This window comes from Gigantopelta aegis, chromosome 6 (genome assembly GCF_016097555.1).
Source record: "Gigantopelta aegis isolate Gae_Host chromosome 6, Gae_host_genome, whole genome shotgun sequence".
NCBI lineage: Eukaryota > Metazoa > Mollusca > Gastropoda > Neomphalida > Peltospiridae > Gigantopelta > Gigantopelta aegis.
The window spans coordinates 44,429,800-44,446,507 of NC_054704.1; the positions used below are offsets into that span (position 1 = coordinate 44,429,800).

Sequence of the window (16,708 nt, forward strand, 5' to 3'; positions counted from 1 at the left end):
AGTAATAGTAGTGGTAGTAGTAGTGGTAGTAGTAGTAGTAGTAGTGTAGTGGTAGTAGTAGTAGTAGTAGTAGTAGTAGTAGTAGTAGTAGTAGTAGTAGTAGTAGTAGTAGTAGTAGTAGTAGTAGTAGTAGTAGTAGTAGTGGTAGTGGTAGTAGTAGTAGTAGTAGTAGTAGTCTAGTAGTAGTAGTAGTAGTAGTAGTAGTAGTAGTAGTGGTAGTAGTAGTAGTGTAGTAGTAGTAGTAGTAGTAGTGGTAGTAGTAGTAGTAGTAGTAGTAGTAGTAGTAGTAGTAGTAGTAGTAGTAGTGGTAGTAGTAGTAGTAGTAGTAGTAGTAGTAGTAGTAGTAGTAGTAGTAGTAGTAGTAGTAGTAGTAGTAGTAGTAGTAGTAGTAGTAGTGAGTAGTGGTAGTAGTAGTAGTAGTAGTAGTAGTAGTAGTAGTAGTAGTAGTAGTAGTAGTAGTAGTAGTAGTAGTAGTAGTATAGTAGTAGTAGTAGTAGTAGTAGTAGTAGTAGTGGTGGTGGTGGTGGTGGTGGTAGTAGTAGTAGTAGTAGTAGTAGTAGTGGTGGTGGTAGTAGTAGTTGTGGTGGTAGTGGTAGTAGTAGTAGTAGTAGTGGTGGTAGTAGTAGTAGTAGTAGTAGTAGTAGTAGTAGTGGTGGTAGTAGTAGTAGTAGTAGTAGTAGTAGTAGTAGTAGTGGTAGTAGTAGTAGTGGTAGTAGTAGTAGTCGTGGTAGTGGTAGTAGTAGTAGTAGTGGTAGTAGTAGTAGTGGTAGTAGTAGTAGTGGTAGTAGTAGTAGTGGTACTAGTAGTAGTGGTAGTAGTAGTAGTAGTAGTAGTAGTAGTAGTAGTAGTAGTAGTGGTAGTAGTAGTAGTAGTAGTAGTAGTAGTAGTAGTAGTAGTAGTAGTGGTAGTAGTAGTGGTAGTAGTAGTAGTAGTAGTGGTAGTAGTAGTAGTAGTAGTGGTAGTAGTAGTATTAGTAGTAGTAGTAGTAGTGGTAGTGGTAGTAGTAGTAGTGGTAGTAGTAGTAGTGGTAATAGTAGTAGTAGTAGTAGTAGTAGTAGTGGTAGTAGTAGTAGTAGTGGTAGTAGTAGTAGTAGTATTGGTACAAGTACAAGTATACCTTTTGTACCAAATATCCCTAACGTGGCCTTGAGGGATTTCCAATGAGGCAGGACATTTCCATCTCTAATATCCAATGTGTAGTGTAAAACCGTAGCATATTTAATTATTATTTCAATGCTTGGTTATTCAGCAACTTTTTCCAAGAAAATGTTATTATATTTAATCTCCATGATAACGTCATGATAAACTTTAGATGTTTTGAGAAAAATTATTTATTTTTCTTCAAATATAGACTGATTATTTATAATAGAAATCATTCATATTTGTTTAATTTTCCTTTCTTTTCTGTAATTTAAATGGTTTTTATTGTTGTTGTTGTTGTTGTTTTTTGGGGGTTATTTTATTTATTTTGGGGGGAGGGTTGCTCGGTGGTTTTGTTAGGGTTTTGGGGTTTGGTTTTTTATGTTTTTTTGTGTGTGTTTTTTTTTTTTTTGGGGGGGGGGGGGGTTCAGAGTATTATAGCATGTTGACTATATAAATACAGTGTTGTAAAATGCTGGGAGAATTCTTAATTTAGATTTTTTCCATTGGCCAATCCCTCCGCCCCCCGTAAAAAAAGACAATTATTTTTAGACTTTAGTAAATATTTTTAAACCAAAACATAATCAATAATATCGCAGTGCATCTTAACTAAGTGATTAATATTTACGCCACCAGATAGAAAGTCATTGTCATGTACAAGATTAAATTTGTTTTTTTGAGATCATTTTTATTATGCCGATTCTTCGCACATTTCGTAAACATGTTCACTTTGGCTTTTGAAAAAAAACAATTGATTATTTCAAGAAATATTTGTTCCGTGATTCTCATGCAGTTTCTCCGCCGAAGATTTTATGATTCTGCTTGTTTGAAGTGAACTTTATGTGAGCAGAAACACATGGTAATAATAACAGCGAATATTCATTAAGAGTTTTACTAGGGTTTGGGTCATCTGATATCATGACAACCAATAAGATCCAATACAACCCAAATAACTGCCCAACAAAGTCAGGAACTGTTTAAAACATGTCAACGTGTACAAAATATCTTAATTACTTGCAAACTTTTAGCACAGATTGCTGCGGACGTTTTATTGAAGCATTTCCTCCATGGCTCGGGGCGTGACGTAACCCAGTAGCTTCCCTGATGCACGGTCGCTCTAGGATCGATCCCCACTGAGCTATGTCTCGTTCCAGCCAGTGTACCAGGACTGGTATATCAAAGACTGTGGTATGTGCTATTCTGTCAATGGAATGGTGCATATAAAATATCCCTTGCTACTAATGGGAAAATGTAGCGGGTTTCCTCTCTAAGACTACATGTCAGAATTATCAAATGTTTGACGTCCAATAGCTGATGATTAATAAATCAATGTGCTCATTTGTTTTGCCCCATGGTTCGGTCGGCAGAACGAACGATCACCTTAGGACATTTGTCGTAGGATTAAACCAACTTGGCTGACCCACTGGGGTTTAGCACACCCCAACCAGTGCCCCACGACTGCTATATCAAAAGCCGTGGTATGTGTTGTCCTGTTTGTGAGAAAATGTCTTTAAAAGATTTCGCTAAATGGAAAAAAATGCATCATGTTTTCATTGAATACTACGTGTCAGAATTACCAAATATTTGATATCCAGTAGTCGTTGATTAATTAATTAATGTGCTCCAGTGGTGTTAAACAATACATTTTGTTTTTAACTTGATATCAAAGACCGTGGTATGTACTATCCTGTCTGTGGAATGGTGCATATAAAAGATCCCTTGCTACTAATTAAAAAAATGTAGCGGGTTTCCTCTCTAAGACTATATGTCGAAATTACCAAATATTTGACATCCATTAGCCGATGATTAATAAATCAATGCGCTCTAGTTGTGTCGTTAAACAAAACAAACTTCTTCTTCTTTATCATATGACTTTAAAGAAATGATTCGAATCCAAGGAAAAACATGTTTCATGTAAGGGCTTATGTTTACATATTCTCCCACCTATTGGGACTGTCTGATCTGTACCGAGCAAACTGGTGACTGCATGGTTCTCTCTTTTATTAGTATTATCTTCTTTTTTCAATTGTTATTATTGCTGTTAAAAAGAAGAAATGAAGAAGTAGAAAATCGATGTTTGATTCATTCATAAAAATCGCGCCTATACGTGCAAAGGCTTGTTCACCATGTTCACTATAAATATGAATTTGAAAAGTTTAATTGGTTAGAATATTAAATAGAAAAAACTTAATACATGAACTGTTAAGTTAGAAAATCGTAAAATGTTATATTTCAAAAAGAATTCCAAATTATGACGTCATCGCTATGTAATTTTATGATATAAGCCGGCGCAAACTAGCTAATTCAGCCTAGTGAGCAAAGAATAAATTGTCGTTAAAGAGACATTCCTGAGTTTGCTGCATTGTAAGATGTTTCCGACTAATAAAATATTTCTACGGTTAAACTTATATATTAAATATATTTTCTTGTTTAGAATATCAGTGTCTGTATATTCAATGTGTTTCTGGTCGTCTTAATATTTGTAAGAAGCCCAAACTGGATTTTGTCTTCAAATAATTTCGTACGTACGAAAAAACAAACAATTTAGGAAATAAAATGAAATGTAACCTAGTACAAATATTAGAACGATTAGAAACACGTTTAATATACAGCCACTAATATGTTATGCAGAAAAATATATTTGATATGTAATTATAATCGTTAAAAAGTCTCTGTTAGCCAATAACATCTTTAAAATTGCAGCAAACTCACGAATGTCCCTTTAACGACAATTTCCGTCAAAACAACACGTGAGTTTCACGCATGCATTACTCAAGGATGCGTTGCTTGTTAAGCTTCTACAATGAAAACCAATTATAATAATGGCTTTGTATGTGCAGTCAGGATTTGCCATGTTACTAACGGAATAGGTAGAAGGTCGCCGTGAGAGTTTAGATCGACTGATCATCACAAATACAGATATGTGTAGCTCTATTTCGGAATTCTTTGACGATATGTTCATACGCCAACACCGTAATCATTACTTATTGAACGGATAATTATGTTGACAGGTGGGGGGTAAGTTGGTCTCAAACATCTTAATTAACAATAGAGATACTATTCAGATAGTAGTCATTGCCTTGTCATTGCTTTATACCGCCAGTGTAACTATAGACGCCATATGAATCATAATTCGACTCTCAGATGGCTGGCAAATCGCATCTAATAATGCCGCAAGGGATCGTTTATAAGCACTTTCCCACAGACAGGACAGTACATACCACGGCCTTTTGACCAGTTGTAGTAAAAACTCAATCAGTTGAATGGATTCACCGAGGTGGTTCGATCCTGCGACGCAAACACCTCAAGCGAGCACTCGTCCGACTGAGCTACCCCCCCCCCCCCCAGCCCCCCATAGCGTCATGAAGTCTACTATGTCACTGGCAGTCAATTTCACTTTAATGGCATTCAGTCCACATTACAGCTTTGTATTTTAAACAGATTCTACGAAGTTTATAGTGAATTAAATTTTGTCTACAATAACAAAGTGTCCCCTTATTTATTTTTCTCAGTATATATGTGTATTATGTACGCAGCATACTTACATGATATTCTAGAGAAATTAAACATTTATATTTCTAGGAGACATTCTATTGTCCGAACCAAATTGTTAACAACTACGAAAAATTACTCTCCTACCTTTAATTGATGTTAGATTTCCTCCAAAGTTTGTCCAGACAGAAATCTTGAAAAAACCCATTACATTGACACAGATTCCACATACCAGATGATAACTATGTCACCTATATTGACTTCGCTGAGAGCGCATAGGGCAAAAAGCATGTAATTTTGTGTCAGCTGCTATTTTAACTTTTTATGGAATATTCTTCAAGAGGGGTGAAAGGATACGACTTAATCTAACAATGTCATAACATGTTATGATATTGTGACGGAACATGCTCTTAATTTTGTTTTCGCCTGTGGCGATATTAATTGTTTTAGAGGGCCGTGTGCAGTTCCAGTATGCACTTAAGGCCAGGTGGGCACTTTGTTACGTAATACCTCCGCGCGACCGTGGTCGAGCTGTGCCTATTACACACCCAGCCCAGTTGCGCAGGCCATGTGGCCAGTAGTTACGTAATACCTCCGCGAGTGCGGTTTTTACGACCATGATTTTGGCGACTAGGCGTCAACAAGTCTGGCCATCTAAGGAAAATTCCCGTCTTGGTCGCTGTGGAAATATCACTTGTAGGTATTCGGTACCGCGATGTGCCCACAGGCGATATTCGGATTTTTTTATAAATAGCTAGGGTTTTAGAGATATCAGGGAGAAACATATTGGAAGACTTCCAGGGAGCGCGTCCGTTTGGACTTGGTAATTATATATTTTCTGCTCTGTTGTATAACCTTGATGTGATTGATGTGACATTAAATATTTTAATACTGTATTATACCAATATTATTTAGACAGTGTTTCCGGTAAACTGACGAAGTAAATTGTAGGCTTCACTGTTCTAATTATTAAAGCTTAGCCAGTCATCCTAGAGGACCTAGGTAAACTGTAGGTTATTGTCTTTATTGTGATAGGTACCAGTATTAAGTCTGTATTACAAGGTTACTGAATGAGTAGTTAAGGGTTAATTAAAAATTAACCAGTTAGGAACAGAGTTGTAATTCCTTTATTACTTAAGTTCCCCTGGAAGCGTTTCTCAATTATCACACGTGTGGGTGTTGTGTCACGGTGAAGTGATTAGAATATTGTGTAAACTAGACACCTAGAGATTAACTAATTAAGTGATCAGTTCTGGGTTGTTATTATTTGTTGTTGTTAATTAACTACTGCGGCAGTACATTTGTCAGCGTAGGTTAATACAGATTCCAAAGTGTATTGTGTTTTTGTTGTGTTTTCTAGTGAACTAAACGTGCTATATTATACATACTTTATATAAGATCGTATCTCTGATCATACCTAGACGAGCCACGCGGGTATAACTGCCCGCTACAGAGAGATCTAATAGATATACAGTTAGGAGAGATATTTGGATAATCGTGTTTTATTCAGTTACGGGTATTATAGGATCCCCGTGACAGATATAAAAGCAAACGTGATGACGTCATATTATTTATTATTATTTTTTTTTTATTATTATTATTTTTTTTTAATGATACCACTAGAGATCATTGATTTCATATTAATTGTGTCACATACTTTGGAGGCTTTCACCCCTCTGGAAGAGTATTCCATAAACAAGCAACATGGCAGACGGCAGAAAACTGCATGTATTTTTTCCTATGCAATCTCAGCAAAGACGATATCGGCGACATCGTTGCAGTTTCGTGTGTGGAATCTGTATATTTGTAGTGGGTTTTTTTTGTGATTTGTGTCTGGACAAATTTTGGAGGAAATCTAACGGCAATTAAAGGTAGGAGAGTAATTGTTTGTAGTTGTTAACAATTTGGTTCGGACAATAGGGTATTCTATAGTAATAAATTAAACATTTCATATTCCTAGCAAACATTACAGTATATTCCAAAGTAATTAAACATTTCATATTCCCTGCAGACATTATAGGATATTCTAGAGTAATTAAACATTCTATATTTCTAGCAGACATTACAGGATATTCCAAAGTAATTAAACAGTTCCTATTCCTTGCAGACATTATAGGATATTCTAGAGTAATTAAACATTTCATATTTCTAGCAGACATTCTAGGATATTCTAGAGTAATTAAACAGTTCATTGTCCTAGTAGGCATTCTTTGATATCCCAGAGTAATTAAACATTTCAAATTCCTAGGACACATTCTAGGATATTCTAGAGTAATTAAACATTTCATATTCCTAGCAGACATAAGATATTCTAGAGTAATTAAACATCTCATATTCCTTTCAGACATTCTAGGATTCTAGCCAGTGCTTATCAATTTGTGTAAGAAAGGCCTTGGCATGTACTGTCCTGTGTTGGATGCTGCATACAGAAGATCCCTTGCTGCTAATCAGAACGAGTAGTTCATTGCGTGGTGGCATCGGGTTCCTCTCCCATTATTTGTGTGGTCCTTAACCATATGTCCGACGCCATATAGCCCTAATTAAAATGTGTTGAGTGCGTCATTAAATAAATCATCCCTTCCTTACTCCCTCCATTTCAACCTGATTTATTTTTACCCGATACTCAGTTGTTCTATTTCTTGTTCTAACCAGTGCCCTACAATCGGTATGTCAAAGGACGTGGTATGTGCTATCCTGTCTATGGGATGATGCATAAACACGATCCCTTGCTACTAATGGAGAAAACTAAATGTACCGGATTTCTTTTGCAAGACTATATGTCAAAACTACCAAATGTTTGACAACCAGTAGCCGATGATTAATAAATCAATGTGATCTAGTGGTCTTATTAAACAAAACAAAATTCTTCTGGTTTTTTTCATCCTGATTTAACCTGTTTGTGCCCCAAAGGTTCGAACACGGCTGTCGTGGGTCGACTCTCTGACCTCGAATTAAGTGTTTTTGGGGAAGACGTATTCATTACTGTTAGGTGGTCTGTAATTTGGCTCGCCTTGCAGGTCTCGCTGCCTATATATTAACGTAGCAAGACGTCCAGCTATGACATTTCAGGTCGTTAGGTCTATTCCTGTTTCACCGCGCTGTCTGGCCTCGCACGTTTGAAGAGATTTTTGTGTTACCAGTATCATATGTATAATATGTAGTTATGGGATTTCAGTTGGTATGCAATTTCAGATATATATATATATATATATATATATATATATATATATATATATATACATGCAGTCTGTGGTGAAAAAACAATTGCGACTTAATATTGATAGAATAAGACAGACAGACAGCTAAAGTTTGTTTTGTTTAACGACACCACTAGAACACATTGATTTATTAATCATAAGCTATTATCGATGCCAAACATTTGGTAATTTTTATTATTCACAGATACCCTGTTACAAATGACTGCTCTAGTCCAAGGAAACGGGGCCAGGTGGTCTACATGACCCAGGCATGATGTTGTAATTTTGACATATAATATTAGAGAGGAAACCCGCTACATAGTTCTATTACAAATAAGGAGTTTTTATATGTACCAACCCAGAAACGGGATAACACATACCACGGTATTTGACATACCAGTCGTAGTGCACTGCCTGGGTAAATTGATACAGACAGACAGATAATTTGTTAACGTCTCACCGTATGCATGTACATCGCATATAAACAAATTAAACATAAACGTGCATAAGGTATTCATTATGGAATTATGAGAGGCCGTATGGTAAAATAATACATGATGTACTATTAAATAATAAATATTTGTTTCTATATGTGCTCCTATTCTCGAAACGTTGAGGCACGTCTCACTTGAGCACAACCAGGTTTAGAACATTTGTGTCCAGAGACACTTAGGACACTTGTGTCCAGTGGTACTAATGACATTTGTGTCCAGGGGCACTTTGGACATTTGTGTCCAGGGACACTTAAGACATTTGTGTCCAGTGGTACTTAGGATACTTGTGTCCAGGGACACTTATGACATTTGTGTCCAGGGACACTTAGGACATCTGTGTCCACTGGTACTTAGGACAGTGTCTTTACATTCAAGATACACGGATTTAATTACTCAACTGATCAATGCACTAAACTGCCATAAAGGAAGTCAATTTCTAGAGGTTGTGACGTAAAACTATTCATCGACCACAGTGTTTTACAACAATTATCATCTTCATTCTGGAAAATCGCTGTATGTGCCTTTTCGTATTGCACTGGTGCGGTGCCAGGCATGTTAGCTGAGAGAGAGAGAGAGAGAGGAGCGGTTGGAGTCAGATACACACAGAAAGCAGACAGTGAGAGCAAAATAAATAAAAAATATGGAATGACCAATTGGTATTAATACGCCGTTGTTTGCGTAGTTACATTAATCTTTTTTTGTAACCATGAACAAAACCGTACAATTTCCACACAGTTGCATTGTTAAAAAAAAACCATATGCTATTAAACGCCCATGCCTGGTACCGAAAGTAAGCAGAATACGTTTAACGGTAGCACCTGTAAGATAATTGCTCTGATAACAGTCCACAACGCAATGGCTTTTTTCCCCTCTCGCTCTCACGACTTCCGACTTTTGTAAGCTTATAATGTGGCTATTTTGATTTCAAAGAATAGACTCGTCTCGTAACCATATTATGTCAGAATCCAATTTCCGTTACCTCTATCAATGGTCAGCAATACCAGGCGCGTAAGAACAAATCCGATCTTTTCCAGGAAGTACCGCGCTTTATTGATCAAATTAAACAGTCTGGCGAGACAGCAGATGGCAGTCTCTAGCAAAACACTACTTGTCGCCCACGTACAGGTAGCTCTATAATGCTGCCTCTGTTACTTCCTTTGACCTTTGCCCTTTGGACTCAGGCTTGTGCATAGCTATGTATTTAATCACGGGAACTGTCAAACAGTCTAACGAGATAACAGATGGCAGTACTCTATAAAAACAATACTTGTCGCCCAATAGAATACTGCCTCTATTACTTCCTTCAAATTTTGAACTCTAAGAGAGCTATGCATTTGATCACGAGAACTGTTTTGTCGGAGAAATTATCTGTTAGGTTTCTAATTTAGTATTTAGAAGCTGGAAAATACTCTTCGACTGAGAACAGCTGATAATTAAAACTAAAACAGAAATAGTTCCAGTAAAGACGTAGAACCGATTGATCTCGTGACGTGCAGGTGTTAGTCTCACTCCCCATACTGGTGGTGTGGGGGCGAGTTATCTCAGTCGACAGAGCGTTCGCTTGAGGTGCACTTTACAGATAAAAAGAAACCCCGAAATTTCTTTTGTTTAACGATGCCACTGGAGCACATTGATTAATTAATCATCGGCTATTGGATTTTACACATTTGGTTACTCGCTACATTTTTTTCTAATGCAGCAAGGGATCTTTTATGTGCACATACCACGGCCTTTGTCCAGTTGTGGTGCACTGGATGGAACGAGAAAAAAAAACCCCAGTCAGCTGAATGGATCCACCGATATGGTTCGATCCTGCGACGCAAGCACCTCAAGCGAGCACTCAACCGACTGAGCTAAATCCCGCCCCATTTACAGATGAATGCTGTCGCAGCTTTCTTACAAATGTCTTTTGGTTTTGTCTTGTAAAAAATCATACTGTCAGTTTTGAATACGATAAAAGGTTTATCAGCAGTAACAAAATGATATTGACTTTAACCCCCACCCACCCGTGGGTATCTACCTCGTTTGTTGGAACCTCCCAAAGGTGAAGATTAGGGAGAAAAGCTCGGAACTTCTGTCCTAATACATTTTTAAAAATTATTTTAGTTATTGCTGTACTAAGAAATGTAATTGATACATCAATGATTAAAAAGAAATGTTTTATTTAACGACGCACTCAACACATTTTATTTACGGTTATATGGCGTCAGACATATGCTTAAGGACCACACATATTTTTGAGAGGAAACCCGCTGTTGCCACTACATGGGCTACTCTTTCCGATTAGCAGAATCTTTTATTTGCGCTTCCCACAGGCAGGATGGCACAAACCATGGCCTTTGTTGAACCAGTTATGGATCACTGGTCAGTGCAAGTGGTTTACATCTACCCATTGAGCCTTGCGGAGCACTCACTCAGGGTTTGGAGTGGGTATCTGGATTAAAAATCCTATGCCTCGACTGGGATCCGAACCCAGTACCTACCAGCCTGTAGACCGATGGCCTAACCACGACGCCACCGAGGCCGGTCATCAATGATTACTTCCTCACACCAGCATCGGGGACCGCTTTGTAGAGCCGGCGTGTCTGGGTGTCTGGAATGGCATGTCAGACGAAGATTCACCGAAATCCAAATTGTCTAAGGTTTTTTTCTAAATTCCTACATATATTATACGTTGTGAATGGTGACGTATGTTGTAGTTTTTGCTTTATAACATTCTATATATTAATGGACATAAAAAGCGAGTCTGTTAAGTACAGACTGGGTGCCATCCACGTCTGTCGTGATGAATTGATTATTGTAAAATCAAAACGAAAGGAATTAAAAGTAAGGAAGGAAGGAAATGTTTTATTTAACGACGCACCCAACACATTTTATTTACGGTTATATGGCGTCGGACATATGGTTAAGGACCACACATATATTGAGGGAGGAAACCCGCTGTCGCCATTCCATGGGCTACTCGTTTCGATTAGTAGCAAGCGATCTTTTATACGCACCATCCCATAGACAGGATAGCACATACCACGGCCTTTGATGTATCAGTCGTGGTGCACTGGCTGGATCAAGAAATAGCCCAATGGGTCCAATGACGGGGGAAAAGTAAGGATACATTATATAATTAACGTATTTTAGCTATCAAACCTATGGTCACTGGTACATTTGGTACTGTCTGGGACAAGACATTATATGCCGTAGAGTCTTATTCCATTTTATTATCAGCAGAGGACATTTATAAACACTAGCATATCGACATAGACACAATATACAGTATACACGGTGTACCGGATGAAACGGGATATGGGTCCATCGAGATGGATCGATCTAACAATACACAAAACTTTAGGCGGAAGTCCTATGGCTATGTTGCATGCTACATGATGGTCTACATAGCATGAAGCCTGAACACAGGAAATGTCAACAGTGAATGTGCTTGAGTTGTCACAATTCAAATAACAACGCATATAGAGACTGTGTTGTTGATTCTATGCATAGTTTTTAAGACAACTTCGTATCCAAAGTAAACACATAATATGGTGGTTTCAACACTTTGAAATTGTGCAAAAGTACAACGAAAACGCAGGTGAAACACATAGAAGTTGAAGAAATAAAAGCAAGATAAACAAGCCTGTCTTCCGGATATTTCCACGGTATGAGGATGTGTCTAATGCACACGTGTTTGTCTTCAGCTGATGGAAGAAAGAGTCAAATGGCTGGATGAAGAAATATCATCTACTTTAATAACGCTTGACATACATTTAAAACTTGCGAAGTACAATATGCATTGTATAATAATGCATGCTATGTACCGAATCTATGATTAAAACACAGCAAAATGTCTATTCCGCTGGAACAAATACTTCAAAGGGTTGATTTTGGAGTGGCACCAATGCTCAAGAATCCCTTCAAATGTTTCAACGCGTTCACACTTATGTGAAACCTTGCCTCCCCCTGTTGGATAAATGTTAAACACATATTGTTAAAGCAATACTCTGTAGTGTATATTATTATTATGCTGCAGCATTGCTTAAAAGGTTCCAGCCAGTGCACCACGACTGGTATATCAAAAGCCGTGGTATGTGCTATTCTGTCTGTAGGATGGTGCACATACAATATATAATGGAAAAATGTAGCGGGTTTTCTCTCGAAGACTGTATGCCAAAATTGCCAAATGTTTGACATCCAATAGCCAATGATTAATAAATGAATATCGTTAAACAAAACAAATTTTAAACTTTGCCTTAAAAAGTGTTGTTTCTCCTGTGACGTCATTGTTCAAATATTTTTTCTGCGAAAGGACCACGGGTCCACAAATATTTAACGCTGACTTCGATGTCTACAACTCTTTATATACAAGTTGGACAATACCAAATAGAAGTCAATAGGTAAACCTGTGTGGCTAAAAACTACCATAGGCAAAGTATCAACCAAATTAGGACCCATCCGTTCCCCAAAGTATTAACTGAAGAAAATGGAATCTTCCATGACTAATTTTCGATTAATTAGCATGTTTGGCAAGGCACCTATCGTCACACAAAATTGGAGTATTTAGTTTTACATTTACCCAACACGTTTCCAGTATAATAGTACTTGATACAGTGGTATTCGAGAAAATAACATTGCATATATTTATTGCCCAGATAAAACGTTTTTGGACAACAAACACTCAAATTCATCACCAATGGCAGGACTGGCAGTATTAATTGTGGTATTAAAAGTTAGGCGCACTTCGAACTTTGACCCAGTTGCATGTTAATTGGTATACTGCTACCTACATGGATGTTTGCTAAAATAAAATTACATCTATTTAAAGGCATACTGTCACAGACCACTGACCCGTTTCATGTCCTAACAAAGTATTACTTAAAATATATATATATTTGAATTGTCCCAAAACGTACTTTATTCAACCATCTACGTAACCACCATACTCCACTTATTAATGATATTTTGTAAAAATAATTGAATTATGGCAATGGTCCATAATTCAAAAACTAACATTGCTGAGAGAGTTGACATGGATTTTTCTCCATCATGATGTAGTTAGCGTGATGTAAAAATTAATGTAATTTTTATTTATTATTCATTCAAAGAGAAATAAGGTCCTTAAAGGGACATTCCTGAGTTTGCTGCATTTTTAAAGATGTTATCGACAAACAGAGACTTTTTAACGATTGCAATTACACATCAAATATATTTTGCTGCATAACATATCAGTGGCTGTATATTAAACGTGTTTCTGATCGTTCTAATATTTGTATTAGCGTAAATTTCATTTTATTTACAATTGTTGATTTTTTCGTACGTACGAAATTATTTGAAGACAAAATCCAGTTTGGGCTTCTTACAAATATTAAAATGACCAGAAACACATTGTATACACAGACACTGACATTTTGAACAAGAAAATATATTTAATATGTAAGTTTAATCGTAGAAATATTGTATTAGTCGGAAACATTTTACAATGCAGCAAACTCGGGAATGTCCCTTTAAATCTGTGACAGTATGCCTTTAATGCAATCTTGCATGTTTCGGAGTGAATTAGCGAATCATTCCATTGTTGTCTTCTCCCTCTTACCTACCCCTGTATATACAGACTTGATGAATAACTTCCTGTTTAGGAAGTGTTGCAGACACATTTTTCAATGAGCACTCCTTTGAGACTATGTGTTTTTCTGTTGTTTTACAGCAAAGAAAATATACGAATCTTTTTTTCATACGTATATTTCCAGCACAGCAGCACGTCCTTGTAGGAACGGGTTTTCTGGTACAACTATTCAGTATTCTAGACGCGAGCGTAATTCTCGCTAATGCACACAGATAGGAAATCACAACACGACGAGACCCTGTAATATAAGATACTAATTACAGAACGTACATATACATTAAATTGATTTTCTCTCATGAGTGAGTAAACAGGAGACACACGGTGCCAACGTGCTGTGTACACGCACTTTGGGTGTAGCTTCGTTTTCGTGCTTACATGTCTAATTAACGTTTAAGTATGCTTTCCCGAACACACATTCCAGCTACCTGGGCTCTGTATCCTTGGCATAATGTATTAAAGGTTAGTAGGTACGGTGGTGTTACGTCATCGGACTTAAGGCCGGTAAGTACTGGGTTCGTGTCACTCCTGGGGCAATGAGGGCTTTTTCATTCCAGTAACTGGTTCCATCAGATCCATAGGAACTGGATGGCGGGGTAGGAGTTGGGGGCGAAATATTTATGGGTTGTTTGTTGTTGTTTTGTCCTGCTCTGTATAAATAAAGATACAAATTTGTCCTTAGAAGGAAGGAAATGTTTTATTTAACGACGCACTCAACACATTTTATGTACGGTTATATGGCGTCGGACATGTGGTTAAGGACCACACAGATATTGAGGGAGGGAACCCGCGGTCGCCACTTCATGGGCTACTCTTTTCGATTAGCAGCAGGGGATCGTTTATTTGCACTATCCCATAGACAGGATAGCACATATCACGGCCTTTGGTGTACCAGTCGTGGTGCACTGGCTGGAGCGAGAATTTGTCATTAGAGATTGTGTCACCACTACATCAGATCCCGTTCCTTCGGGCCTGCTCCAACCCAGAGTGTGTGTGCCGCTAGTCTCAATGGGTACGTGTAAAACAGCATCCACAATTTCCCCAACGGGTCCGAGTATGGGTGTGTCTTCCGAGGCTATGAGCCCATTGTGTGTGTGTGTGTGTGTGTGTGTGGGGGGGGGGGGGGGGGGGTGATCACTGGTAGGCAATGCAGGTTTCGTGTCCCCCAGGCCCGGGTCATATCAAATTAGCTTAACTGACAGGAAGCATTGAACACTGCCCTATCAAATAGCCCCATACCAAAAGGGAAATACTGAGGCTTCACCATTCATCTCTTATTATTATCTGTGTATATTTGTGATGTCCTAAGAACAAATAGTTTTGTTTCTGTATTACGTGTCTTTGGCATCTCGCTAAGCTCTGTTAAGAGCCAGAACATGAATACGAACTCAGAACCCTAAAATACAGGTATTGACAGATGAATAACTAGCTAGCCTGGGCTAGTCTGGTCGGGTGTTAAAACTTGAAAGTGCTGAGTTCATATCCCGTGACCGGTTTAAACTAAAATAAATGCACCACTAACCCCAAATGAGAGAGAGAGAGAGAGAGAGAGAGAGAGAGAGAGAGAGAGAGAGAGAGAGAGAGAGAGAGAGAGAGAGAGACTGTTAAAGCGTTTGCTTGCAACTATACATTGTTGTTACTATTTGCTAGGAATATCAGAGTATCTATAACCATCTAGGTTAAACCATAATTGGATATAAGCATAAAATGAGTAGCAATCCCAGCCTCACAATTCAGAACAAATATCATATAAGAGCACCGTGTCAATGTGAAAAAAAATATAATAAAACGAATTCAGAATTCTGCATTCAATACTTATTACATCATTCATGTATGTTTAACGCCATCACAGTGTCGACGAACAATGGAAATGAATGAATGATAGACATCAATGTATAATTAAATTATATAATTGTTTGGCTCTTCTTTTGAAATACTTGAGACCATGCCTTTAACATATAGGCGACATCATGACATGACAACACTTTACCTGTAGTCATCATCTAACTCAACTTACCTGGATTAACATAACTCTGGGGCTTGCGTTTGATTCTTTATCCTGGCCCGAGGGTGCAGCATACTGGACGAAACCGTTCCGCTCCACATGTTTATACACTTGGTTTATATTCACATTGAACTTCACGCTTTTCTGTGAACTTTGTTCCGAACAACCCCTTACTCTTCTGTCGGCCTCCGAAATCTCGCACACGTTCGACAGTCGGGCTATTTTTTCCTCCTTGCGAGTGAGAAGTTTCCGGTTGCCCGACCTCTGCAGCACAGTCGGTGCGGACCTGCGACGGGCGTTACCCCTGATGCTTCCGTTGTACCGCCGGCGAGGCTTCCGCACCATGGTGCCCGCGCGCGTTAACATGGACATGATGTTCCTTTATTACCGCTTAATCTGTTTACCATCCACCATTCTTCTGTGAAAATGGAAGGCCGCGGTGTTCGTTAATACTTATACGACAAGAACTGATTAAATCAGGGTTTTTTTTTTTAAACAGAGCCTAATGCTACAATTCTGAGTACACAAGGCGTCTAATGAACACCTTTCATCCAGTTGTTGATGCCGTCAAACACAAGAATGTATAGGGTTAATGTGATGTCACTTCACTAACAAGTATCGTCGTTTACCTCTCAAAAAGTAGGCATGTCGGAGAAAGAAAAAAGACAAGAGAGAGAGAGCCAAACCAGTATAGATAGAACTATCAATTGGCAACACACTGGGTTTACCAAAACAATTTGGTAGTGTCTGAATATGGATAAACTAATCTAAG

General features: G+C 38.0%; 1 protein-coding gene across 1 annotated transcript in view; it reads left to right on the forward strand.

Moving 5' to 3' along the window:
* Nucleotides 1–390, forward strand: part of LOC121375554 (uncharacterized protein DDB_G0271670-like) — a gene marked incomplete at both ends in the record, with an annotated part of 1,541 nt that extends 1,151 nt beyond the window's left edge. Inside the window, 2 exons of the mRNA XM_041503056.1 lie at nucleotides 1–48; nucleotides 229–390. The exon at nucleotides 1–48 is cut by the window's left edge and continues 161 nt beyond it. Coding sequence (XP_041358990.1) covers nucleotides 1–48; nucleotides 229–390 — 210 coding nt within the window. The remainder of the gene's footprint in view (nucleotides 49–228) is intronic.
* Nucleotides 391–16,708: the final 16,318 nt, after the last annotated feature.